The sequence below is a fragment of the Marasmius oreades genome, chromosome 8 (assembly GCF_018924745.1).
Source record: "Marasmius oreades isolate 03SP1 chromosome 8, whole genome shotgun sequence".
NCBI classification, from domain to species: Eukaryota; Fungi; Basidiomycota; class Agaricomycetes; order Agaricales; family Marasmiaceae; genus Marasmius; species Marasmius oreades.
In genome coordinates, this window is record NC_057330.1 from 529809 (window position 1) to 554063 (window position 24255).

At 47.6% G+C, this 24255-nt stretch overlaps 13 protein-coding genes across 14 annotated transcripts; 2 read left to right on the forward strand and 11 right to left on the reverse strand.

Annotated features, from left to right (window-relative positions):
- Positions 1-124: 124 nt before the first annotated feature.
- E1B28_012075 (uncharacterized protein) lies at positions 125-755 on the reverse strand (the record flags this gene model as incomplete). The annotated part of the gene is made up of 5 exons (XM_043157146.1): positions 125-177; positions 238-369; positions 419-447; positions 511-607; positions 659-755. The coding sequence occupies 5 exons, from the start codon at positions 753-755 to the stop codon at positions 125-127; spliced, it is 408 nt and encodes a 135-aa protein (XP_043004512.1).
- Positions 756-989: 234 nt separating this feature from the next.
- Positions 990-2199, reverse strand: E1B28_012076 (uncharacterized protein; the record flags this gene model as incomplete). Its single annotated transcript, XM_043157147.1, has 4 exons — positions 990-1721; positions 1768-1907; positions 1965-2043; positions 2104-2199. The coding sequence occupies 4 exons, from the start codon at positions 2197-2199 to the stop codon at positions 990-992; spliced, it is 1047 nt and encodes a 348-aa protein (XP_043004513.1).
- Positions 2200-2428: 229 nt separating this feature from the next.
- E1B28_012077 (uncharacterized protein) lies at positions 2429-3771 on the reverse strand (the record flags this gene model as incomplete). The annotated part of the gene is made up of 4 exons (XM_043157148.1): positions 2429-3295; positions 3345-3484; positions 3538-3616; positions 3676-3771. 4 exons carry the CDS (start codon positions 3769-3771, stop codon positions 2570-2572), a joined length of 1041 nt encoding a protein of 346 aa, XP_043004514.1. The 3' UTR covers positions 2429-2569.
- Positions 3772-3907: 136 nt separating this feature from the next.
- On the reverse strand, positions 3908-5270 carry E1B28_012078 (uncharacterized protein). Its single transcript, XM_043157149.1, has 4 exons — positions 5151-5270; positions 5013-5091; positions 4821-4960; positions 3908-4766 (listed from the first exon to the last, which is right to left on the reverse strand). The coding sequence occupies exons 1-4, from the start codon at positions 5244-5246 to the stop codon at positions 4038-4040; spliced, it is 1044 nt and encodes a 347-aa protein (XP_043004515.1). The 5' UTR covers positions 5247-5270; the 3' UTR covers positions 3908-4037.
- Positions 5271-5483: 213 nt separating this feature from the next.
- Positions 5484-6931, reverse strand: E1B28_012079 (uncharacterized protein). The gene is made up of 4 exons (XM_043157150.1): positions 6741-6931; positions 6603-6681; positions 6409-6548; positions 5484-6362 (listed from the first exon to the last, which is right to left on the reverse strand). Exons 1-4 carry the CDS (start codon positions 6834-6836, stop codon positions 5634-5636), a joined length of 1044 nt encoding a protein of 347 aa, XP_043004516.1. The 5' UTR covers positions 6837-6931; the 3' UTR covers positions 5484-5633.
- Positions 6932-7146: 215 nt separating this feature from the next.
- Positions 7147-8425, reverse strand: E1B28_012080 (uncharacterized protein; the record flags this gene model as incomplete). The annotated part of the gene is made up of 4 exons (XM_043157151.1): positions 7147-7942; positions 7997-8136; positions 8192-8270; positions 8330-8425. 4 exons carry the CDS (start codon positions 8423-8425, stop codon positions 7217-7219), a joined length of 1041 nt encoding a protein of 346 aa, XP_043004517.1. The 3' UTR covers positions 7147-7216.
- Positions 8426-8694: 269 nt separating this feature from the next.
- Positions 8695-10143, reverse strand: E1B28_012081 (uncharacterized protein). The gene is made up of 4 exons (XM_043157152.1): positions 9962-10143; positions 9824-9902; positions 9624-9763; positions 8695-9574 (listed from the first exon to the last, which is right to left on the reverse strand). Exons 1-4 carry the CDS (start codon positions 10055-10057, stop codon positions 8849-8851), a joined length of 1041 nt encoding a protein of 346 aa, XP_043004518.1. The 5' UTR covers positions 10058-10143; the 3' UTR covers positions 8695-8848.
- A 578-nt stretch (positions 10144-10721) lies between these two features.
- E1B28_012082 (uncharacterized protein) lies at positions 10722-12901 on the forward strand. Its single transcript, XM_043157153.1, has 7 exons — positions 10722-11342; positions 11398-11473; positions 11529-11686; positions 11739-11765; positions 11820-11924; positions 11974-12129; positions 12186-12901. The coding sequence occupies exons 1-7, from the start codon at positions 10935-10937 to the stop codon at positions 12864-12866; spliced, it is 1611 nt and encodes a 536-aa protein (XP_043004519.1). The 5' UTR covers positions 10722-10934; the 3' UTR covers positions 12867-12901.
- A 445-nt stretch (positions 12902-13346) lies between these two features.
- On the forward strand, positions 13347-16215 carry E1B28_012083 (uncharacterized protein). Its single transcript, XM_043157154.1, has 5 exons — positions 13347-13972; positions 14028-14183; positions 14245-15049; positions 15106-15257; positions 15314-16215. Exons 1-5 carry the CDS (start codon positions 13388-13390, stop codon positions 16076-16078), a joined length of 2463 nt encoding a protein of 820 aa, XP_043004520.1. The 5' UTR covers positions 13347-13387; the 3' UTR covers positions 16079-16215.
- Positions 16216-16304: 89 nt separating this feature from the next.
- Positions 16305-18477, reverse strand: E1B28_012084 (uncharacterized protein). Of its 2 annotated transcripts, XM_043157156.1 has the most exons (10): positions 18280-18477; positions 18003-18210; positions 17859-17933; positions 17410-17801; positions 17337-17354; positions 17120-17287; positions 16968-17066; positions 16856-16906; positions 16493-16802; positions 16305-16429 (listed from the first exon to the last, which is right to left on the reverse strand). In XM_043157156.1, exons 3-10 carry the CDS (start codon positions 17881-17883, stop codon positions 16416-16418), a joined length of 1077 nt encoding a protein of 358 aa, XP_043004522.1. In that variant the 5' UTR covers positions 17884-17933; positions 18003-18210; positions 18280-18477; the 3' UTR covers positions 16305-16415. The 2 variants fall into 2 exon arrangements, with proteins under 2 accessions (XP_043004522.1, XP_043004521.1); XM_043157155.1 differs by having other exon boundaries at positions 16305-16802.
- Positions 18478-18795: 318 nt separating this feature from the next.
- E1B28_012085 (uncharacterized protein) lies at positions 18796-20533 on the reverse strand (the record flags this gene model as incomplete). The annotated part of the gene is made up of 4 exons (XM_043157157.1): positions 18796-19735; positions 19800-19885; positions 19947-20255; positions 20321-20533. 4 exons carry the CDS (start codon positions 20531-20533, stop codon positions 18796-18798), a joined length of 1548 nt encoding a protein of 515 aa, XP_043004523.1.
- A 386-nt stretch (positions 20534-20919) lies between these two features.
- On the reverse strand, positions 20920-22694 carry E1B28_012086 (uncharacterized protein; the record flags this gene model as incomplete). The annotated part of the gene is made up of 3 exons (XM_043157158.1): positions 20920-21976; positions 22030-22169; positions 22230-22694. The coding sequence occupies 3 exons, from the start codon at positions 22692-22694 to the stop codon at positions 20920-20922; spliced, it is 1662 nt and encodes a 553-aa protein (XP_043004524.1).
- Positions 22695-23082: 388 nt separating this feature from the next.
- E1B28_012087 (uncharacterized protein) lies at positions 23083-24205 on the reverse strand (the record flags this gene model as incomplete). Its single annotated transcript, XM_043157159.1, has 3 exons — positions 23083-23830; positions 23885-24039; positions 24095-24205. 3 exons carry the CDS (start codon positions 24203-24205, stop codon positions 23083-23085), a joined length of 1014 nt encoding a protein of 337 aa, XP_043004525.1.
- Between the last annotated feature and the right edge of the window lie 50 nt (positions 24206-24255).

The window sequence follows — 24255 nt, forward strand, 5'->3', positions numbered from 1 at the left end:
GTCCAATCTTTGATTCAACGTCCAAGAAATTCTTTTTGTTTGACGACCAGAATCGCGCAGCACGCTCGTCGAAGTATCTTCCTTCGGTGATGCCTCGGTTGTTTCATTCCAGCATACGTTGCTATCACAGACCGTGTTGTTCTGACTTCCTGCATCCTCTTCGGAGGACGATGGACACTGGAGAGATGAAACGAAATGGGCGAACAGTCCAATGAATACTTGAGAGGAGACACGCACCTGTCCAGTAGCCACGTTGGACCTGCTTCCGTCCCACTTTCCCAGTGATAGAAGCCCAAGAATCTTTGAGTTCAATGATTGCAATCTCCTCCCCTAAGGGCTTCAGCCGTTCGTAGATTTTCTTCGAAAATCCTTCATCGATGACGATAGCTCTTTCGCTGTTCCTAAAGTTCCGATGAACGGTTTGCTGATCCTCTCCGGCTCTGAGGCCTGCGTGTTTCCAACCATCAGGTTGAGAAGCAGTCAGTTCTGAGTTGGATAAGCTCGACATACTCTGAAGGAGTTAACACGTCGTCTAGTGCCTTGACGCAAAACCCAGCATAACATGTAGCCGATGGGGTCAAAACAAAGTCGATGGGGGTATGCATGTCTTCAAAATCTTTTGAGTATGAGGAATATGAGGAGTTGAGATCAACGATACCTGGGTGAATTGAAACCGAAGGCTTTTTTCGAGTCACATCCTCCGGCCGGCGAGAAGAGCTGGGAGCAAAAATCATACCCCGATTTGGGGTTCGCATGGGCGTGGGTGGTCGTGGGTCCAACTGAATTATTTGGAGGCCTACATGAGAGTATTGTGAGAGTACATTGAGCATAGCTAGATCAAAGACCTGTGTATAGCGATAGCAATTGGGATACATGCTGATAGGAACATAAATACAGAAAACAATGAGATCCACCGGACTTATGAAACAACAATACAATGGAATATGAAAGCAAACAGAACAAAAAGCGAATGAACGGTTCAAGAACGGTTAGACAACTCTAGATTTCTTTTTCAACGGAAAGTCCCCTTGCATATCCAGTGCCGCCAGTGCCTCTCGCTTGACCCGCTCTTCTTCTTGCCTAAGCATTACCTTGTCGGCAGCATCCGTACACTCCTGAGCGTACCGGTCCAATATATCGTCGTGTTTGACATCATCGTGAATGGACGCAACTCCCTCTAAACACCCTCTCCATACTGAGATTCTCTCGTTCGCTATACGAGATAGCTCCTTATAATCCTCCTCGCGACCTTCTTTCTCCACTTCTTCTTCATCGTCCGTGCATGTATCCTCTAATTCGGATGAAGAGGCAGTAGAGGTGCTGGGGGTATTTTTGGAACAGTAGATGCATCGACAAACTATCTTCCGTCCCACGTCATATTCGCGCTTGAATTTGGTGTTAGGCATAGGCAAGAAACGGTTATGCTGCCATTGCGGCCACTTGCGGAAAACCTTTTTCAGTGGCTCGATGAGTTTCTCCTGGATAGTCCTGGAAGGATGATTGTCTGGTATGTTCATGCGGTGGAACATGACAACTATGAGGGGATGCACAGCGGAGGTGAATCGCGGAAGAGTGTCGTAGTCACAGTCATCGAAAGAGAAAGGAACGAGGGTGCCATCGGATGAACAATCGAATAACGGCGGTAAAAACTCGCTCTTCTTGGTCCGTGTGTCCCACCGTCCTGGTATAATAGTATATTCCCATGGACCTGTACCAAAATCCTGAAACAAATCAGATTTTGCAAAGTAAAAGAATCAGCGATCTGACCTCAAAACGTTTGCGCTCGTCGGGATCGCGAGGACGATAGTTATTGTAGATCAACATCTCGTAGGCTCTTTCCAAGTCATCGGCGGTCGGGATAAAAATTAAAAAGCCTTCCTCAAGATACTGTCGGATATCCTTCGAGACTGTAACAGAAGACATCACTACTACAAGTACTCGCGGGCATAACGTGGACGACGCACCTGACATTGTATTAAGTTCGCTGGTGTAAGGAAAGGCATCGTACTCTAGACCAAAGATCCATTCGAAATGGCGAATGTACTGGAAGGTAAGGCATGGTAAGCAGGGGTCCACAAGGGTGTCCGAGAAAAAATCATGCACCCTTGCTGCTGTGAAGCTCCAAGTTGAAATGACCTGAAACTGCCGAGGCTCAATTGGTTTGTCCTGGAATGGGGTCAATGTCTCTAACGAAACCATAATGAATTGATAGAAATGGCGCGTGTAAGCGCGTGTATTCTAAGCTACGCGGCAGGTGACCGTGTCATGGTAATAGTATGGGCGGTCGTGGGTCCAGCTGACTCCCTACTGGCCACTTCCGATCACTTCGGGAACTAAAAACTTATACTCCAATTTGGGGTCGTGATTTGGAGAGCGTCTTGGATTGTATGGGTGTGGTGGGATCGTGGATCCAACATTACAGCTTAAGAAGTAGCTCAAAGACCTTTATATAACGATAGCGATTCAGATACATGCTGATAAAAATACAATCACACAAAACAGTGCCAGACTCATGAAATAACAATACAATGGGATATGAAAGCAAACAGAACAAGAAAGGGATAAACGGTTAGGAAAGTCTAAATTTCTTCTTCAACGGAAACTCCCCTTGCATTTCTGCAGCCAGTGCCTCTCGTTTGGCTCGCTCTTCCTCTTGCCTAAGCATTACCTTGTCTGCTGCATCCGTACACTCCTGAGCGTAACGGTCCGACATATCATCGTGTTTGACATCATCGTGGTTGGACGCAACTCCCTCTAAACACCCTCTCCATACTGAGATCCTCTCCTTTGCTATACGAGATAGCTCCTTATATTCCTCCTCGCGACCTTCTTTCTCCACCTCTTCTTCATTGTCCGTGCATGTATCCTCTAATTCGGATGAAGAGGCAGTAGAGGTGCTAGGGGTATTTTCCAAACAGCGGAGGCATCGACAAACTATCTTCCGTCCCACGTCGTATTCGCGCTTAAATTTGGCGTTAGCCATAGGTAGAAAACGGTTATGTTGCCATTCCGGCCACTTGCATAAAACCTTCTCCAGCGGTGCGATGAGTTTCTCCTGAATAGTCATGGAAGGATGATCGTCTCGTATGTTCATGCGGTGCAGCATGATAACTATGAGGGGATGCACAGCGGAAGTGAATCGCGGAAGAGTGTCGTAATTGCAGTCATCGAAAGAGAAAGGGATGAGAGTGCCATCGGGTGAACAATCGAATAACGGTGGTAAGGAGCTTTTCTTGGTCTTTCTATCCCATCGCCCCGGTAATATAGTATATTCCCATGGACCTGTACCAAATTCCTGAAGGAAATCAGCTTGGCGTGAAATACAAGAATCAACGGTTCTGAACCTCAAAACGTTTGCGCTCGTCAGGTTCGCGAGGACGTTTATTATTGTAAATCAACATCTCGTATGCTCTTTCCAAAACATCAGCGGTCGGAACGAGAATCAACAAGCCTTTCTCGAGATACGGTCGGATATCCTTCGAGACTGTAACGGAAGACATTACTACAAGTACTCGCTGGCATAACGTAGCGACGCACCTAACATTGTATTGAGTTCGCTGCTGTAGGGAAAGCCATCATACTCTAGACCAAATACCCATTCAAAATGGTAAATGTACTGAAAGATAACCTGTGATGAGCAGGAGAGCATAAGGATGTCCGAGAAGGAATACACACCAATCCTGCTATTCGGTTATGTGGTGAAATAAGCTGGAACTGCCAAGGCTCGATTGGTTTATCCTGAAAGGGTGTCAATGTCTCCAATAAAACCATTTTCAATTGATAGAAACGGCGCGTGTATTCTTATAGGCTACGCGGCAGGTGACCGTGGTAATAGTATTGGCGGGCCACGAGTGGGTTCTTGGGGGATCGTGGATCCAACTGAATTATGCGGGGTTACACAGAAGAAAGACCTTTGTATAACGATAGCGATTCAGATACATGCTGATAAGAATATAATCACAAAAAACAGTGCCGGACTTATGAAATAACAATACAATGGAATATGAAAGCAAACAGAACAAAAAACGAATGAACGGTTAGGAATGTCTAGATTTCTTCTTCAACGGAAAGTCCCCTTGCATTTCTGCAGCCAGTGCCTCTCGTTTGGCTCGCTCTTCCTCTTGCCTAAGCATTACCTTGTCGGCAGCATCCGTACACTCCTGAGCGTACCGGTCCAATATATCATCGTGTTTGACATCATCGTGGATGGACGCAACTCCCTCTAAACACCCTCTCCATACCGAGATCCTCTCGTTCACTATATGAGATAGCTCCTTATATTCTTCCTCGCGACCTTCTTTCTCCAGTTCTTCTGCATCGTCCGTGCATGTATCCTCTAATTCGGATGAAGAGGTAGTAGAGGTGCTAGGGGTACTTTTGGAACAATAGATGCATCGACAAACTATCTTTTGTCCCGCGTCATATTCGCGCTTGAATTTAGTGTTAGGCATAGGTAGGAAACGGTTATGTTCCCATTGCGGCCACTTGCGGAAAACCTTTTTCAGCGGCGCGATGAGTTTCTCCTGGATTGTCTGTGAAGGATGATTGTCTGGCGCGTTCATGCGGAGTAACAAGACGACTATGAGGGGATGCACAGCGGAGGTGAATCGTGGCAGAGTGTCGAAATCGCGATCATCGAAAAAGAAAGGGGTAAAGGCACCCTCGGATGAGTGATTGAATAATGGCGGTAAAGACTCGCTCTTCTTAGTCTTTGTATTCCATCGTCCTGGTAGAATGGTGTACTCCCATGGGCCTGTACCGAATTCCTGAAAGAAGAAAAAATCAAATTTGAGTAAGGTAAGGTAATCAATTGTCTGAACCTCAAAACGTTTGCGTTCGTCGGGATCGCGAGGACGATGGTTATTGTAAATCAACATCTCGTAGGCTCTTTCCAAAACGTCAGCGGTCGGAACAAAAATTAACAAGCCTCGCTCAAGATACTGTCGGATATCCTTCGAGACTGTAACACATTACTGTTACAAGTAATTGTGGGCATAACGTGGACAACGCACCTAACATTGTATTGAGTTCGCTGCTGAAAGGAAAGGCATCGTACTCTAGGCCAAAGATCCATTCAAAATGGCAGATGTACTGGATGGTAAGTCGTGGTAAGCAGGGGTCCACAAGGGTGTCCGAGAAAAATCACGGACCCTTGCTACTGAGAAGCTCCGTGGTGAAATGAGCTGAAACTGCCGAGGCTCAATCGGTTTGTCCTGGAATGGGGTCAATGTCTCCAACGAAACCATAATGAAAAGTTGATAGAAACGGTGCGTGTATTCCAAGTTACGCGGCAGGTGACCGTGGTAATAGTATGGGTTGTCGTGGGTCCAGCAGAACTTGTTCGAGTAGAGCTACTCACGAGAAGGGTGAAGCAACTTCGGGATCTAAAAAAATATACTCCAATTTGGGGTCGTGATTGGAGAGCGTCGTTTGGTTGGTTGTATGGGGCGGGAGGATCGGGAATCCAACACTATGCGGACAGCTTAAGAAGCTCAAAGACCTTTGCATAACGATAGCGATTCAGATACATGCTGATAGGAATATAAACACAGAAAACAATGAGATCCACCGGGTTCATGAACCAACAATACAATGGAATATGAAAGCAAACAAAACAAAAGACAAATGAACGGTTAGGAAAGTCTAGATTTCTTTTTCAACGGAAAGTCCCCTTGCATATCTGCCGCCAGTGCCTCTCGCTTGGCCCGCTCTTCCTCTTGCCTAAGCATCACCTTGTCGGCAGCATCCGTACACTCCTGAGCGTAACGGTCCGACATATCATCGTGTTTGACATCATCGTGGATGGACGCAACTCCCTCTAAACACCCTCTCCATACTGAGATCCTCTCCTTTGCTATACGAGACAGCTCCTTATATTCCTCCTCGCGACCTTCTTTCTCCACCTCTTCTTCATCGGCCGTGCATGTATCCTCTAATTCGGATGAAGAGGCAGTAGAGGTGCTAGAGGTATTTTCCAAACAGTAGGTGCATAGACAAGCTATCTCCCGTCCCACATTGTATTCGCGCTTGAATTTAGTGTTAGGCATAGGCAGGAAACGGTTATGTTCCCAATGTGGCCACTTGAACAAGACCTTCTTCAGCGGTGTAATGAGCTTGTCCCGAATGGCCGTGGAAGGATGATTGTCTGGTACGTTCATGCGGTGCAGCATGATAACTATGAGGGGATGCACAGCGGAGGTGAATCGCGGAAAAGTGTCGTAGTCACAATCATCGAAAGAGACAGGGACTAGGGTGCCATCGGGTGAACAATCGAATAAAGGCGGTAAGAACTCGCTCTTCTTGGTTCTTCTGTCCCATCGTCCTGGTATGATAGTATATTCCCATGGACCTGTACCAAATTCCTGAAACAAATCAAATTTTGCAACGTAAAAGAATCGGCGATCTGACCTCAAAACGTTTGCGCTCGTCGGGATCGCGAGGACGATGGTTATTGTAGATCAACATCTCGTAGGCTCTTTCCAGGACGTCAGCCGTCGGAATAAAAATTAAGTAGCCTTCTTCGAGATACTCTCGGATATCCTTCGAGACTGTAGCCCAACGTATTGCTACAAGTACTTGCTGGCGTAAAGTGGGCGACGCACCTGACATTATATTGAGTTCGCTGGTGTAAGGAAAAGCATCGTATTCTAGACCAAAGATCCATTCAAAATGGCAAATGTACTGGAAGGTAACCCATAATGAGCAGGAGAACTCAAGGATGTCCGAGAAGGGATACACACCTTTCCCGCTATTCGGTTGTGTGGCGAAATAAGCTGGAACTGACAAGGCTCAATCGGTTTATCCTGAGAGAGTGTCAATGTCTCCAATAAAACCATAATGAATTGATAGAAACGGCGCGCGTCACGGTATTCTAATACGCGGCAGGTGACCGTGGTAATAGTATGCCAGGTCCAGCGGACCAGTATGGGGGATGGGAAGAAGCTTGAACTAACTTCGGGATCTAAAAAATTATACTCCAATTTGGGTTCATGATTTGGAGAGCGTCGTTGGGTTGTATGGGTGTGGTGGGATCGTGGATCCAACATTATGCGGACGCCGGACACCTTAAGTAGCTCAAAAGACCAAGTTTGTATAACCATAGCGATTCAGATACATGCTGATAAAAATATAATCACAGAAAACAGTGCCGGACCGTTTATGAAATAACAATACAATGGGATATGAAAGCAAACAGAACAAAAAAACGAATGAATAGTTAGGAAAGTCTAGATTTCTTTTTCAACGAAAAGTCGCCTTGCATTTCTGCCGCCAGTGCCTCTCGTTTGGCTCGCTCTTCCTCTTGCCTAAGCATTACCTTGTCTGCAGCATCCGTACACTCCTGAGCGTACCGGTCCAATATATCATCGTGTTTGACATCATCGTGGTTGGACGCAACTCCCTCTAAACACCCTCTCCATACTGAGATTCTCTCGTTCGCTATACGAGATAGCTCCTTATACTCCTCCTCGCGACCTTCTTTCTCCACTTCTTCATCGTCCGTGCATGTATCCTCTAATTCGGATGAAGAGGCAGTAGAGGTGCTAGGGGTATTTTTGGAACAGTAGATGCATCGACAAACTATCTTCCCTCCCGCGTTGTATTCGCGCTTGAATTTAGTGTTAGGCATAGGCAGGAAACGGTTATGTTCCCATTGCGGCCACTTGCGGAAAACCTTTTTCAGCGGCGCGATGAGTTTCTCCTGGATAGTCTGCGAAGGATGATTGTCTGGCACATTCATGCGGAGTAACAAGACGACTATGAGGGGATGCACAGTCGAGGTGAATCGTGGCAGAGTGTCGAAATCGCGATCATCGAAAAAGAAAGGGGTAAAGGCACCGTCGGATGAGCGATTGAATAATGGCGGTAAAGACTCGCTCTTCTTAGTCTTTGTATCCCATCGTCCGGGTAGAATGGTGTACTCCCATGGGCCTGTACCGAATTCCTGAAAAAAAAAGAAATCAGCTTTGAGTAAGGTAAGGTAATCAATGGTCTGAACCTCAAAACGTTTGCGCTCGTCGGGATCGCGAGGGCGATGGTTGTTGTAAATCAACATCTCGTAGGCTCTTTCCAAAACATCAGCGGTCGGAACAAAAATTAACAAGCCTCGCTCAAGATACTGTCGGATATCCTTCGAGACTGTAACACGTTACGATTACTACAAGTAATCGTGGACATAACGTGGACGACGCACCTGACATTATATTGAGTTCGCTGCTGAAAGGAAAGGCATCGTACTCTAGACCAAAGATCCATTCAAAATGGCAGATGTACTGGATGGTAAGTCCCGGTAAGCAGGGGACCACAAGGGTGTCCGAGAAAAATCACGGACCCTAGCTACTGAGAAGCTCCGTGGTGAAATGAGCTGAAACTGCCGAGGCTCAATCGGTTTGTCCTGGAATGGGGTCAATGTCTCCAACGAAACCATGATGAAAAGTTGATAGAAACCGCGCGTGTATTCTAAGCTACGCGGCAGGTGACCGTGGTAATAGTATGGGCTGTCATGGGTCCAGCGGAGGGCAAGTTGTTCGAGTAGAGTTGGAGTAGAGTCTGACTCACTACTGGCCATGGGGAGAAGCCTGAAGCAACTTCGAGATCTAAAAAATTGTTCTCAAATTCGGGGTCGTGATTTGGAGAGCGTCGTTTGGTTGGTTGTATGGGGTGGGGATCGGGAATCCAACATTATGCAGACAGCTTAAGAAGTAGCTCAAAGACCTTTGTATAACGATAGCGTTTCAGATACATGCTGATAGGAATAGGAATATAAACACAGAGAACAATAAGATCCACCGGACTTGTGAAATAATACAATGGAATATGAAAGCAAAACAGATCAAAAAGGAATGAATGGTTAGGAAAGTCTAGATTTCTTTTTCGAAGGAAAGTCGCCTTGCATTTCTGCAGCCAGTGCCTCTCGCTTGGCCCGCTCTTCCTCTTGCCTAAGCATTACCTTGTCTGCTGCATCCGTACACTCCTGAGCGTAACGGTCCAATATATCGTCGTGTTTGACATCATCGTGGTTGGACGCAACTCCCTCCAAACACCCTCTCCATACTGAGATCCTCTCGTTCGCTATACGAGATAGCTCCTTATATTCATCCTCGCGACCTTCTTTCCCCACCTCTTCTTCATCGTCCGTGTATGTATCCTCTAATTCGGATGAAGAGGCAGTAGTGGTGCTAGGGGTATTTTCCAAACAGCGGAGGCATCGACAAACTATCTTCCGTCCCACGTCGTATTCGCGCTTAAATTTGGCGTTAGCCATAGGTAGAAACCGGTTATGTTGCCATTCCGGCCACTTGCATAAAACCTTCTCCAGCGGCGCGATGAGTTTCTCCTGGATAGTCATGGAAGGATGATCGTCTCGTATGTTCATGCGGTGCAGCATGATAACTATGAGGGGATGCACAACGGAGGTGAATCGCGGAAGAGTGTCGTAATCGCAGTCATCGAAAGAGAAAGGGATGAGAGTCCCATCGGGTGAACAATCGAATAACGGTGGTAAGGAGCTTTTCTTGGTCTTTCTGTCCCATCGTCCTGGCATAATAGTATATTCCCATGGACCTGTACCAAATTCCTGGAGGAAATCAGCTTGGCGTGAAATACAAGAATCAACGGTTCCTCACCTCAAAACGTTTGCGCTCGTCAGGTTCGCGAGGACGTTTATTATTGTAGATCAACATCTCGTAGGCTCTTTCCAAAACGTCAGCGGTCGGAATGAGAATCAACAGGCCTTTCTCGAGATACGGTCGGATATCCTTCGAGACTGTAACGGAAGACATTACTACAAGTACTCGCTGGCATAACGTGGACGACAGCGACGCACCTGACATCGTATTGAGTTCGCTGCTGTAGGGAAAGCCATCATACTCTAGACCAAATACCCATTCAAAATGGTAAATGTACTGAAAGATCACCTGTGATGAGCAGGAGAGCATAAGGATGTCCGAGAAGGAATACACACCAATCCTGCTATTCGGTTATGTGGTGAAATAAGCTGGAACTGCCAAGGCTCGATTGGTTTATCCTGAAAGGGTGTCAAGGTCTCCAATGAAACCATAGCTCGATAATCGACGTTGCGAATGTTGATGTTGGTGGTTGAAGAATGTTTGAGCCGGGGCGTTTGAGGTGCACGTTTATTATTACCTAAGTCACGCTGACCCCGAGTGCCACAAGGACCCCGGAATATGTGTGGGAGAGTCGGTTCCCAATCCACCTACCGGCGACCATTTTAGGAAGGACAGTCGGTTCTCCCACCACTCAGAGTCCACCTATCGGCCATGATGACATCATCAAGGCCCGTTCAACAATCCACCTACACTGGCTACAGTCCCCCACGTTGCATGGTTCTCAGCCCATTTGGTATGTCGAGCCTCTTCTGCTCATTGTTTCCTCTCTCACATATAGGTCTATAATAGTAGGATATGGCAGGGGAAAGGGTTGGAAAGTATATCTGTTCATTACGAATATAGTTAGCTTCCATTGGGACTATGACGCAAGGATTGGATGAAATGACATGTTACATACGTTGTAAAGTAGCTACGAGGTTTTTAAAGCATAATAATAATTTTCTCTGATTTTTAAGATGTTAGTTCCTCCATCCACCTACTCGCGGCCAGATTTCGTACGTTGGTGACTTTCCACCTATCAATTGCCATAAAAGGCAATATTTCTTTCCACCTATAAACCCCGAAAATGGGCCCATTTTGGAACCGACCCTTCCACCCATTTTCCGGGGTGCCACACCCCCCTCCCACGGGCCGACGTTACCTTTTGTTTCCTTCTTTTGGGTTCCCTCTTCCGCTACCGGAATCATAAAATCTGATGAATCTTCTATTGTCATACCTCAACTACAATGGATCTGACTCGACTGCCACTACACTCGCCGTAGGACTATAAAACCGAAGGCCTACCTCCTCTCGTTGTTCAGCCATCCCATGTCTGCCTCCACTCCTTCACCTCAATCTTCATCTCTAAGTGACGACTTTCCACGCACCCCGCAGCCTTCCCGTCCGACTTCGTCCCTATTATATGCTCACGCCTCTCCACAAGCTGTCTTCAGTAGCCCCGAAATCTGTAGTGAACCCCAGACTTCTTCTGCCGCCCAGATCATAGGATCGGACGTCGCTTTCGATGAAGAGTCTGAATGTGACGATGTTCCAGTGGACCAGTTCCTTCCTACGACGCCCGCGGTGCAGACTATTGGCCGGACCGGTTTTAGTCGGACAACCATTTTCCTGAAAGTCGTTTTGATGCATCTATACGCAGCTCGGTGCATGCTGACTCTCACCCAAAACTGCCTCCAAATGGCACATGTTATTCCTGTTAGTGCTCCAGCTAACTTTGTGAGTCCGTGCTTTAGCTATAATAACATACTCATTGTTTAATCCTTTGTTGAAGCTCTGGTTTTTGGAACGTGTATTTGGCGATAAACCGGACACCTTAAATAGACACTCCTCGAGGAATATTTGGCTCTGTAAGTGACCGAGTTTATGATTCTTCTGGGACAGCTGAGACCGTCGATGACCTAGTGGATGCATCGATGCACTATAGCATCGATAAAGGTTTGATCAAACTGGTTCCAGCGAAAAACATTGTGGAGAAAATCCTGGACTTTACGAGACTCATATATGAGGTTCGTATTCGCCGACTTGAGCATGAACATAACGTCAAGATTATTGAACTCCCGGCAAGCCCTTCCTTCTCCCACTCTGCATGTGATATTCTTATACGTTGTTCAGGGTCGTGATCTTAAAGTATTCTACCCGGTAAGTCATTAAAGCCCCCTTGTGTTTTCTTGTCCTAGTTGAATCGGATTTCAGGATGAACACGATTGGGATGCAGTTGGCAACGATGAAATTCGAAAGGAGAGGAAATCTTATTTGGATTCACTTATTGAAGCAAAAACAAAAATCCACAGAACCACAGTATGTCAGTCCTCTTGCCACTGTAACGTTTATACCTATTTATCATTAGGTTTTCCCCCCTGGCTTGTACCCGTATCATGTCATTGGAATACGCTGTCACGACCAATATACATTCCCTCGCCAGATAGTCGATCTCAATAGTCCACCACCTTCCAGACCTACAACCGGTGACGACCAGATACTTTTCGAAATTCCACTCAAAGTTGTGCGTTCTGATTGTATAACATTCCGACCATCCCCATCCTGATAATAATCCCTCAGCCGGATGAAATGTTGCAAAAGCCACAGGTCGACACCTTTGGACGAGCAAAGACTTCTCCTCTCCTCCGAGGCATCAAGGATAAGAAGGGAGAGTTTGAGATCATTGATCCGCTCGAGTATGACGAAAGCAGGGTGTTCCTTCTTGGACAGGATCCCTGCCTTGTCCTAGCTAACATCGGGGAATTTCTTCATGTTATTCAAAAGCAGCACGAGGAAGATTTTGAGATATCCGAGCTTATTGCTGATAATGTCTATCGAAAACATCTACGTCTGACCCTGGACACTTACCTGGAGTGGAAATCTGATGACCGGAGGATTCAGGCCCTCAAACGTACCCTGGAAGAGCGGGCTAAAGCTCAGGCATTTGGTGATCGGTCTCGGAACCCTGCACAGTCCACATCCACACACTCGCACAATCTGCGCCCAAGAAAGAAGAAAAACAAAGGGATTGCCAGGGCTGCCAAGGGCTTGATGGCCATTGCTTCAACTCGTACCGGGTCTGACTCGCGCTCTACCCTTGAAATCAATCCTGGGATCCAAGGACCCAGCGAAGGCGAACATTCTTCACCGTCTGTTCGTGCCAGTTCAATGCGTCAGAAGTCTCGACGTGGGGGAAGTCAACGAGGTGGGCGCAACACTGTTAGGCGTGGAGGAACTTCGAGTCAGGGTGGGCACGCTTGAGGCTGTAGATGGAGCAGGTCCTAGGTATTCCAAGCAGTCGACCATGTACATACATGTATACGAACAATCCACGTAGTATAACCGTTCATATCAACAAAGTTCTTTGATTCGATCATAGAAGCCGTAAATTGAGAAACTCAGAGAACTCGAGAACTCGGGTGTCTTGATGGCGTGCTCATTCATCGATATTCATCCCTTGATACCAGATGTCGGCTTCCGAGTTGTCAATGGTCTAGCGATAACTATTGCGCAATGCGTAACGATACAATGTTATCTAGAGTTACCTAGGAATTTTGAGGTGACCCTGAAATGTTAATTGCATCAATAGATCTAGAGCTATATACAGGGTACAATGGTCAAAAGAAACAGAATAATCGTATGGATGATCCAACCTCTCCATTGAAGCGCTCTCTCCCAATATGGCAGTCGCCTTATTGGGAACGGATAAAGTCGGACCGGGCGTTTTCTCGATCCCATCGTCACAGTTACCGTTCTAGTTGACACCTCCACGGACGATTTGCATGGCAAACACTCATGGTAAACGAGCGGCCGCCGCGTCACCTCGGGAGGCGCTCAACATCAGCACGTCGCCGCAGACCCTCAATGCTGCTCGCAACGAGCTGATGAAGAAGTACAGATACATTCCCGAAAAGTCTGTGGTAAAGTTTCTCTCTGACCATGTTCCCCACCTCCCCGCGACGGTCCTCGAAGATGTTATGGCCCAGTTGAAGAAGAAGATAAAACTGCCTAAGGAGAGAGGCACGAGAGCTGGCGATTTTCAACATTGTACCCCACCCACGCAGGCTGGAACCATATATGGTCATACTTCGAAATCGCCAGCAAAAATGGGCGTACAGGAAGCTCAAGCGTTCAGTCTTTACGACCTCATCAATGCTATTCTTGAGCTCGCAGCTCAAATTAACGGCCGCGCTTGGGTTGCCCACAGTTCCAAGCAAGAGCACCTTCACGGCGAGAAGCCAAACTCCCCACGTCCAGATTCCTTTCTCTACCTGATCTCGCAGTCGCTGAAAGAGGTGGGATGGGAACAGCTTTTTTGCGTTGGTGAGTTAAAGAAAAACAACAAGACTAAGGACGACGAGCTGGACGTAGGCAACTTCGGTCCCTCTGAATTTCTGCTTGCCTGATTGGTTGTCGTTGCAGAACTGGGGCAAGGTTGTTTGGGGAATGCACCACATTATGCGGAACGACCCGTGCCGGCTCTTCACATTCGGGTATAACATGGAAGACGACCAAGCGAGGCTTTGGTATCATTCACGGTCGAGTGTTTTTGTATCAGAGTCCTTCAATTGGACTCTAGTGAGTTGTCGTAATAGCTAGACCCAGCATATACTCAAGGCTCTGCGGTTCGTTGATCCAGGATCCCAAACCATTCATCAGATTCATTCTTGCGTTGGTATTGACCAATCACAACTCTAAAGTTAGCCCAGACTCTAAGGCGCTAGTTCCCCCGCGCGCTAAAAAAGATGAACTCCCTGCTCTATACGACCAACACTCCGATTACCTGGAGCGAATCGGTATCGACCCCACGATGAACAGAGTGCTGGTGGGAGACAGCATCCAGTACGAAATCACTGTGAGGGGGCTGGTCGACGGAAAGGAAGGCACACAGAGGTTGGTTTTCGTCACAAAGGAGGTCTTGTGCGATTTCAAAGTCGACGACGGAACAGGCCGTTCCACCCGCGTTTGGGTGGTCCACGAAAAGGATGGCGACGAGTCTAACGAGTTCGTCTTGAAGGATGTGTGGCTGGAAGACGGAGCCGTGGTAGAAGGGGAGAGCCTCGAAAATCTCGAGAATCTAGTCAAGGGTGACAAGCGCCAGCATTCCGTGCCAGTGAAGGACTGGTACCGCGATCATTTATTGCACATGCATACACATGAGAAGCTCGCACAGAAGGTGCTCGGTGTATGCGGCAAACACAAACACATTCGCCTTCTTCCCGACCCTTCCGCCTCCACACTGCCTGCTAGCTTCATCCATTCCGGCTCTCGAAGGGCGGATCCTCGTGGTGGCCCATCTTCGGTATCGTCCCCCCAGGGCGACCACGAGTTTGACAAACCAGATCGCTTTCACTACAGGATCGTATTACGGGGTGCGATGATACCATTGGAATCAGTTCGTTGTCGGAGGACATGCTCCCAGGTAGTCATTGGGATTTTCCGAGGTTCGTTCCGGTATCTCTCTGTTCGTTAATTTTCACCTATCAACCTTTGTTCTCAGCATGTTGGGTGCTATGGATTTACGGAATGGTTCATCGTGATGTTAGTAGTTGGAACTCCTTTTGGGATCCCCGTACAAGAACTGGCCGGCTCGGAGACTTCGACTACCTTGTTGCGTATGGTGAAACTGAGACTGGAAGGACCAAAACTGTTGTAAGTGATGCGGGCCTGTACGCAATTGACATTCACTAAAACGTCACCACTCACAGGGCACGCCTCACTTCTGGTCAGTGGAGGTTGAAGCACGGAGCTACCTATATAAGCCGCAACGCACACCTTGGTATGCGATCAATTCGGCACCCCTGAACAAGAAGGGCCGAAATAAATCGATGTTCGTTTTCAAACACAATCTTCTCCATGACCTCGAATCCGTCTTCTGGGTCAGCTTATGGACCTTCCTCTACCTCGTCGACATCGACAACGATGCTTCCCAGGACCATCATGGGACGGCCAAAGAGGTCGACGAGCAACGACGAATGCTCTACCACGGGATCTTCCCGGACGGCGAACCAGGTGACGTACATCTAGCCCGTTGCCGCTTCATCGGTGTGCTAGAAGCCCAAGGTCTAAACCGACGTGAAGAACTACGGGAATATACAAGTTACATTTCCGAGAACACTCTCTCCTTGATCAATTTCCACTTCGAAGAGCTCCGTGGTGCCATTGTATCTCACTTTGTGGACTTAGAGACGGCCTTGATTCTTGATGCCTTTATCCCTTCCGACAATCCCGCATTCACAAACGCGCTTAACGTGCTGCAGGAATTACTAGGGGTTGTTCAGTCGAGGGTGGGTTCATCCGACTATCCGGTTTCGCCACTCTCGAAACACCAGTTTGTACTTGAACGCGAGCTTGCACCGTGGACAGACCCTGAAGACGCTCCTGAAGACGTCCCCGTACAAGGGCCCTCACGATCCTCCAAAAAGCCAAGAACCTCTCGAAAACGCGGCGGCCGCAAAAGTAAACGAAAGTAGTAAACAAATGCCATCAATCCGGTCACATTGAAGAGCAGGTTGCGGCAAGGCTATAATCTCATGTAGGGAAAACGGTGTCTTCGAGCGTTTTGTGGGAGTTTTCTCGGTGTTGCGTGACCAGTTTGGCATGATTCCATGTACCTATATTCAACTTAGAGTTATAATGATGATTTCTGTCACTTTTCAATGAATGAACCGAGCCTAGGAGCCAGGAAGGAAGTAACAGGCAGCCCAAACTGTATGCATTCACGCCCATGATAAAGTAAATCGTTCGGATGGATAGATAGATAGATAGGAATTGCATCCCCTTTGGACCCAGTGGATGGCAGGGAAATAATTACGATGATGATTCTGTACCTTTAACATTGCATAAAGAATAATTCTATACACGCGTCGGCGTAACCATCTACGCACCGATGTCCTGTTCCAAAAGCTTTCTTTCTGCCTCATCCCAGTCATCATAACATCCACCTTGACCAAGCCACTTGAAAGACTCCTCGATCGCTTTCCCAAGCCGTACTAATTCATCCTTCGATGGGGGCCTACCAGCCTCGTAAAAGTAGTCAGGATGATTGAACTCGTACATCATGCCGTTAAAAAGAGAACGTTGCGCGGCTATTTTGGCGAAAGGTAGCCGTATCTGCTGGTACACTTGCAGTGCGTGCTTGAGCGATTGTTTCGTTGTGCTGGGATGAGCCAGGATGCGACCCAGAAGATGGGAATCCTGACAATAAAGATATGTTCCATATACCCGCGAAATCAAGACAACCATCGTACCTCAACGGCTTGTCCGCCCCCTACACCTTGATGAGGTGTCATTGCGTGAGCCTAAGAACGTAGACCATCAAGTATCAGGCAGGAAACACATGATCAGAAAGGTAACACGTACAGCATCACCAATTAGAATAACATTGCCGGATACACTCTGCGGAATCGGCTCCACACAGTGGATCGCCCAGCGCGAGTACTGGACATCGGGATCGTGAAGCTGTGGGGCGACCGTACATTAGTATATAGTTTCATAAAACACACTACACTCACGTGAAGTATCTGTTGCAGGGCAGGCTCCCATCCGGCCAAAGCGTCAGCGACTTCTTGCTTGTCGACATCTTCCGTCCGAGATCCCTCACGTATCGAACCCTGCGCGCTAGGGATGCTATGATAAACTGAAAATGTAATCATTTTTCCTTGATCGATCGTAAGCCCGTGCTGAGTTGGTTTGTAAGTTGATGAGAAGACGAGAGCCATCCAATCTTACCTTGTCCTTGCCACACCACTAGCCACAAATAAGTAAGAATGTCTCCACTGACGTCGAATTCCTGGAGACTTACGATCGTGGACAATACTTTCAGAGAAGGATGCTCGGGGTTCAACTCCTGGATCTTTTCCTTTGGTATACCCATGTTCGTTCGATACATATATGTACCAGACCATCTCGGTTCAATACACCGCAAATATTGCTCCTTCTTGGCTTCATCTGACGTCGCGGAGGCCAAATCGCTGAAGAAGAATTTTCGAACCGTGGAATGGATACCGTCAGCACCGATGATAAGGTCTGCGGACGCTGTAGTGCCATCATCAAAATGAAGCTTGAATTGTCCATCAGCACCCGTCGAGTCGTATTTGACGAGTTTTTTGCTGTAATGAATCGAGCAAGTTTTCTGGTTTGTTTTCTCGACCAACATCTCGCAGAGATCACGGCGCTGCAGAACAATAGGGCCATCTACAGGAGGATAAGATCAACTATCACGAGCAGCTAGACCAATGCAGGCACACGCACACGGCATCTTATGTTCGTAGAACATGAAGCCATCCGTCTCTTGATCAGATCTGCGAAACACAACTGGATATTTCGCTGGAAGGTAGTAGATCGAGGGCCGCCGTCAAAATTCTAAGAGCGTATGGTCAGCCAGCATTTACGCACCTTCTCCGTCCTTTGGTGGGGTTATATTCCGTTTGACAAGCTCTTCATCCAACCCTAAGTCTCGAAGTACCTCCCAAGTGCGCTTCCAAACCCCGATTCCTGAACCGTCCGTGGAGAGCTTCGGGCGAGCTTCGTATACATCGACCTGGATAACAGTGTATGCGTTGTGATGAAAGCAGCGAGTGAGAGTCCAGCTATTGCACCACCACTGTATGTAGTGAGCAAGCGTTAGAAAAACCAAACTCAGGCTGAAGATATATATGCCATGACGACTTGCCAGATAGCCACGGTATACTTTGGAACGGCCATTAGTTCGCGAGGAGCGCTGAGGCCTGAGGTTCGGCCAAGGAGGTATTTTATACGTCGTCAGAGAGCCCTAAGCGACCTGCTAGGTGGACTCGGCGTACAAGTCGCGCTGTGAGTGTAGCTGAAACATACAAAAATAGAAGAGAGATCACAGTAAGAGAGATTCAGGTTATAAAATTATTCATACTCCGCATCGTCGGTTCGATCGGGTATCCCGGCCTATAAGCGCCCGTCTCTTTTCTTCCACGTCGTCTCCATCGTCGAGCGAACATCCAGCCTCATGATTCAGCTGTCACTTGTGGGATTAAATTTTGGTATGTGTCTCTATTCTGATTGAATTCTATCTAGGTTTTCTCACAGTTACAGCAATACTTTAGCGACGATGGCGATAAAGATTGGAGACCATGTACCTTGAATACCAGGATGACTTCAGTACAAGTACTGTGTACTAGGCCGCTGATGTGTCAGTATTATTGCATGAACCTCTCTAATCATCTCTCTGCCTCTGCTTAGCCTCGATAGATTTCCTCGTATTTTTCGAACTCATCGTTTTCAACCGCTTGCGTTCTGGCTCCTGCCCTTCACGCTCATACCCTCCGTCTACCTCAACCTCGCTACGGCTTCCAATAAAGGTACCAGCTTTGGTGATAATCTCATCCATTTGTGATGTCGCCATATCACCCAGCCTTCCCGCTACCTCGTTCAGGTTACACCATACTGAGGATCTACGATCAATGTTCTGCATGCTCATCTCGACTTTGCGTTTGAGTAGATGAAGTTCGACAAAGTCCTGCCCTGCTGGTCTGGATACGGCGGGAATGGTCATGGTGGTAGAATCAGGTTTGTTCAATTTCAAAGCTTCGTAGTGAATACTGAGACGATAAGTCATCGACAGTAGATATCCGAGCTCACCGTTTACTTTTTGTCCAGCAACGATAGGATTGGAATCTTGGTCGTCCTCATCCGCGGCATCAACACTCTCACCGTCAAATGGAACTTCATCCTCGACTTCAAGTAACACTGCGCCTGCTTCCTGGTCGCCTCTATGATCTTCTTCTGACTGCTCGGATGCTTCAGAGTGCGAGCTATCGCTATCTTGAGAACCGTCTGAATCTGGGTTCTTTTCGACCTCGTGATGTAAACCAGCGTTTTTCTTTGGGATCGGTCTTGGAAACCGAGCAAGGGGAGTCAAGTTGGCCCTGACGGCTTTGCACTTGTCTTCTTCATCTTTTTCACTCTCAGAACTCTCAGAGCTCGTGCTATCGTCCTCCGGATCCTTGGCACGTTTCGTTGTTTTACTTTCAAGGAATCGGACAAACTTCCGAGAAGCTGAATTTGGTTTCTCGACAGTAAGCTTGCTCTTAGAAGGTGTCGAAGGCGCTGGTGCTGCGCTTCTCGTCAAAGCAACAGTCCGACTATGGATTTCCCTGGAATGAACAACATAGCACACCATCAGTGGACTACGGGGATAGAAAGAGATCAAAAGCTCACGGTTGTTCACGGTTAGTACCACTAGATATAGGTCGAGTGGGCGATTTTTTGGCCCGTGGTGGCGAACTCGGAAACAAGATGGTAGGCTATAATGACATGATCAAGCAAAATGTACATGGGGGTCAAAATAATTGTACTAATGCTCACCTTCTTCACCGATGTCTTGACGGCCACTTTGTCGATAGGGGAACTGACTCTACAACTTACTGTTGACTTCTTCGGCGCTGTCGTCTTACGCCCACGCACTCTAGGTTTACTGTCCTTCTTCTTGTTGTACTCGGATAGCAGAGCATCATATGTACTGGCGTCAATTTTAAGGCTCTTCATTACCCTGTCTTTTTTCTCTTCTGCAACTTTTGAGCAGCTTCCTTCTTTACGACGCGCACAAGCCTCACACCGGATCTTGTCAGGCTGTGAGAGGCACTTAAGATTTTTTTCTTCACAGCTGTTGCATTTCTGTGTCCAGCGCAAAGGTGGGTTTATTTTGCGTGAGTATGAAAGTGAAAAAAGCGACCGCTTACTTTACTCAGATTGTCCCTTAACCAGAGACGGCGTTCTTTCAAGCTTCCGTGCTTTTGGTATATCTTCTTAAACTCCACCTTCAAATCTGATGACTTGAGATTGACAGTGGTGCGATTATGAGTGGCTTGACTATCGTGATTTTCTGTGTCACTTGCGAGAGGCTCGGTCTCCGCCACTTCTGATTCTGGATAGTTCGCAATGGTGCTAGTCATGAAGGAGGGACTTAGTTTCTCGCGACGGTCTGAGTCCAACTGCGGCAGACCAAATTTGAACATCAACCTCTTCGGTCGTGAGAAGCTATGTACGAGACTGGCCCGGACAGTCACACGGCGGAGATCTTGCTGTACCTACATTTATATACAAGGATATCCATTGGGCTTAGCGAGTTCAATACCTAGATCTGAATCGGAATACATAAGTTGTTCGGGAATGCACGTACACGCAAGCTTCACACGAACAAGTCGCAAAACATGGAATTTCAAGCACATAAAAACATTGCTATGGTAAATTACAATTTATAGTAAAGGTGTAAACTACAGAGCTTCACGTCCAAGCGCAAAGCAAGAATGAAAAAAAGAAAACAGTCCACCAACGTTGTTCATCTGTAAACAAACATACTCGGCAACCCATCGATAACCTTATCCCTAATCACATCTAACGCTTCCAACCCTTCCAGCGCACAGTCGAGGCATATATTACCATCGTCGGCCGTCACTTTCCGTATCCGCAGCATCGTAACTTTTAACATTCCCAAGATATCATCCCGACTTTTGGATCGCGTCTCCGCGTATCGACAGGAAGACCGCCACACCCGTTTCCATGTGTTTCCACATGAAACATGTAAAGATGGGAGGTCATGGCTCTCGTTGCTGTTTGAGGAAGTAGAAGAACCGCGTCGCTGAAGCCCTCGGGGAAGGAACGACCGCTTCATACTGCTGCCGCTACTTCTTTTCGACCTCGAAGGGTCGTCCGACGATGACGATGACTGGCATCGAAGTTCAGGTGGATTCTCGCGAACTTGTTTCCATGAACTAGTGAGTGAATGATGAGCGGCAAGAAACTCCATCCGCTGCTCAATAGGCATCTCTCGAGGGAAGACGTGTTGTGGAGGAGACAACCTTCCGGGGGACGTTCGATGTTCGACCTGAGGGAGATCCACGAGCATCCGATAATTAATGACACCGAGCAGCGTGTCGACGGGTTTATGAGAACGATTTCGAATGATAGGTTCCATGAGTGCTGGGCCAGGGAGGTAATCATACCAAAGGATCCTGACGACCAGCCGTTGGACAAGGAGATCGAGGAGATGTGGATGTTTACTGTTCAACGAAACTTTCAGAATCCTACCGTAGATTTCGTCGGGATCGTCGTCTTTAGAAGAGGTTGCGGAATCAATTGTAACAAAGGTCATTGATGAAGAGGAGGAAAGAGAGGACGTTGCAGAGCTCGGAAGTGGAATCGTAGATTCCGGTGAGCTGCAACGGAGGAGAAAACGATAAATCTTTTCCACGGCCCAGCGTTGGAATGAAGGGAAGGAGTAGTCGTGCGCTAGCTCAGCGATATTGAGTAATCGAGATAGTGATACATCATGTAGGCCAGTATAACGGCGGTCGTCTGAATCTGAGCTTTGAGAACCAAAATGAAAGTCCGGAGGCCTATAGTAATATGTGAGCCAAAGTGTCGAAAACGAGAAGTGCAAACGACGAACATGGTATGAAGCACCCATAGTAAATCGCGGAAACGATCCGCCTCTCCTGGGATATTGAACACACCCCCACAGTCCTTGCGACCAAACCAAAGTCTTTTCGAAAAGGCAGAGTTGTCGCGGCAAAGAACTATTCTGAGAACCTGATGAAGACAACTACATAAGCATCGCAAAAGCTTGAAAATTTTTCAAGGAATTCATACCCTAAACAACGTGGTCTCCACCTTCAATGTACAGCATTGGTCATCGGTAGCACTGGACGGATCGCAATAATATTCATGGTCATGCACGAGGTGTTGAGAGTCATTATTTGACAGGGTGGACGAGGTAAAGGAGGTGGAGTGATGCTGACGTTCGCTAGCGCTAGTCCTTGACACACGGGGGAGATCCAACAGCGACGATTTCGAGCCTTCAGATTGCTTTCTCGCAAAGGGTATAAATTGAGAAGACTTCCGTCGTGGTTGCCTTGATCCCCGGCGGAAAAGCTCAAACAAGAGCTGAACTTTGTGGGTAGGTTCAAAGACCTCGATGGGCGGCATTTCTAGCCTGAGGATAGGAGATGATTTTGGGAGGTAATCGTGAGCGACGACTAGAAGAGTCGCTAGAACCAAAATATGGGGAAGGAGGAGCGTATAGGTACAGCGGAGTTGGGGAGGGAGCGACTCCATTATACGCGGTGAACCTCGAGTTGAACACGGATTCAACACGTGTAAGGAGCTAAATAAATATGACCCCTTGCGAAAGGAGCGTGTTGAACGCGTTGTGAAAGTCCCCAGATTCACAGCGGCCGGGTAGGCATCCAGCGCGAACATTAAAAAGATCCCATGAACCAAGAACTTCGCCGGTGCAAGGTATTCTAGACAGAAAATTGGACCTGCTGGAGCAAAACATCTCTTGGAGCTTCTCGCCTCGTGTAGGTGATACGGAACAAATTCGGGTGGCATGTGTTGCAATACGGGGAGTACAGGGTTTAAATTAGTACATATGCCTGCATGCTGTGATCGCGATCGGTGAGATCGTCAAGAGATACCGCTACAAGACGGAGAACACCAACCTTTATATATCAAAGTGGTGGTGCAAGTTGTTGGAGACTTCGTTGCGCTTCTGTGTCACCGTATTAAGGGCACCTGCCCTACATCCAGCGGGCATCGACTCCCTGAGTACAAGGTCCGGACTTAATCTTCTTTGTAACTCCAGCAGCTTCCGTTGGACATCCACATCCGGGTGTGCCGAAAGTTCTGATGAAGAACAAGCTTTCCACCGTCTTATCCAAGCCGCGCTACACTTCGACGGGTATCGACATTCCGGGGAATGGGAGTAGGAAGGTGGGCATTGCGAGAGCTGACGCCAATACGCCCGTAAGGAATAGTACCCGCAAAATATGTGTAGATTTTGAGAATGTGTCAACGGTGAACCGAGATCAATTCTTTCAGAATCAGCTATGCGGGAAGCCATGTCGACCATATGGATGTACATCGCGTGGCCGACGAATTGGGGCAAGCCGCATTTGTCCCCAACGGTGATGGCGGCGAAAGGTGAGAGCTCTTGACGGTAGACGCGTGTTAACCACTGCTCCTGGAGGCGTGTCGAAAGATCGCTCTGTTGGTAGAGGATGGATAACTTGAGTAAGCGACCAAGGCTGATATCGGGTGCATATCGAATTTTTGTGGAGGTGGGGTTCGATGCAAGTCGACGCAACCCCTCCATGGACCAACGACTGAGTGACTTCAATTGGTATTTGAAAGAGAGCTCAGCCACCGACAGCAAACGAGGCAGAGGTGTGCTTTGAGGGTCGGGTAACGGCCTGGACGATAAAGTATGAAAATGAGTGCCTTCGATTAGCCCAGAGTCGACTCACTCTAACTGTGCGGCCCAAAGAAGATCCCGGAACTGTTCGACATTATGGCCAGATAAACGTATGGGATCAGACGGTGCACTCCCGGTAGGCGAGGTGAAGAAAATATGAAAGATGGTAGATTTTTTGGAGAGTTTGTATACTTCTGAAGGGTTGAGCTGTCGCAAACACTGAGTTCTATTCTCAACATCGAAACTTGACAACACGACTCACCTCTAACAACGCTTTTTTTATCAGGACCCAACGGCATTGAGAGTTATCGGACGGTGCAGCCTTAGCTGCGGCGATTCGTGAAGTTTTAGATATCTGAGAGGCAGGCCGCATTATCGATAAGCTGGAAGTTACGAAGATTCCGCAAGTTCCCTTTTATCGCT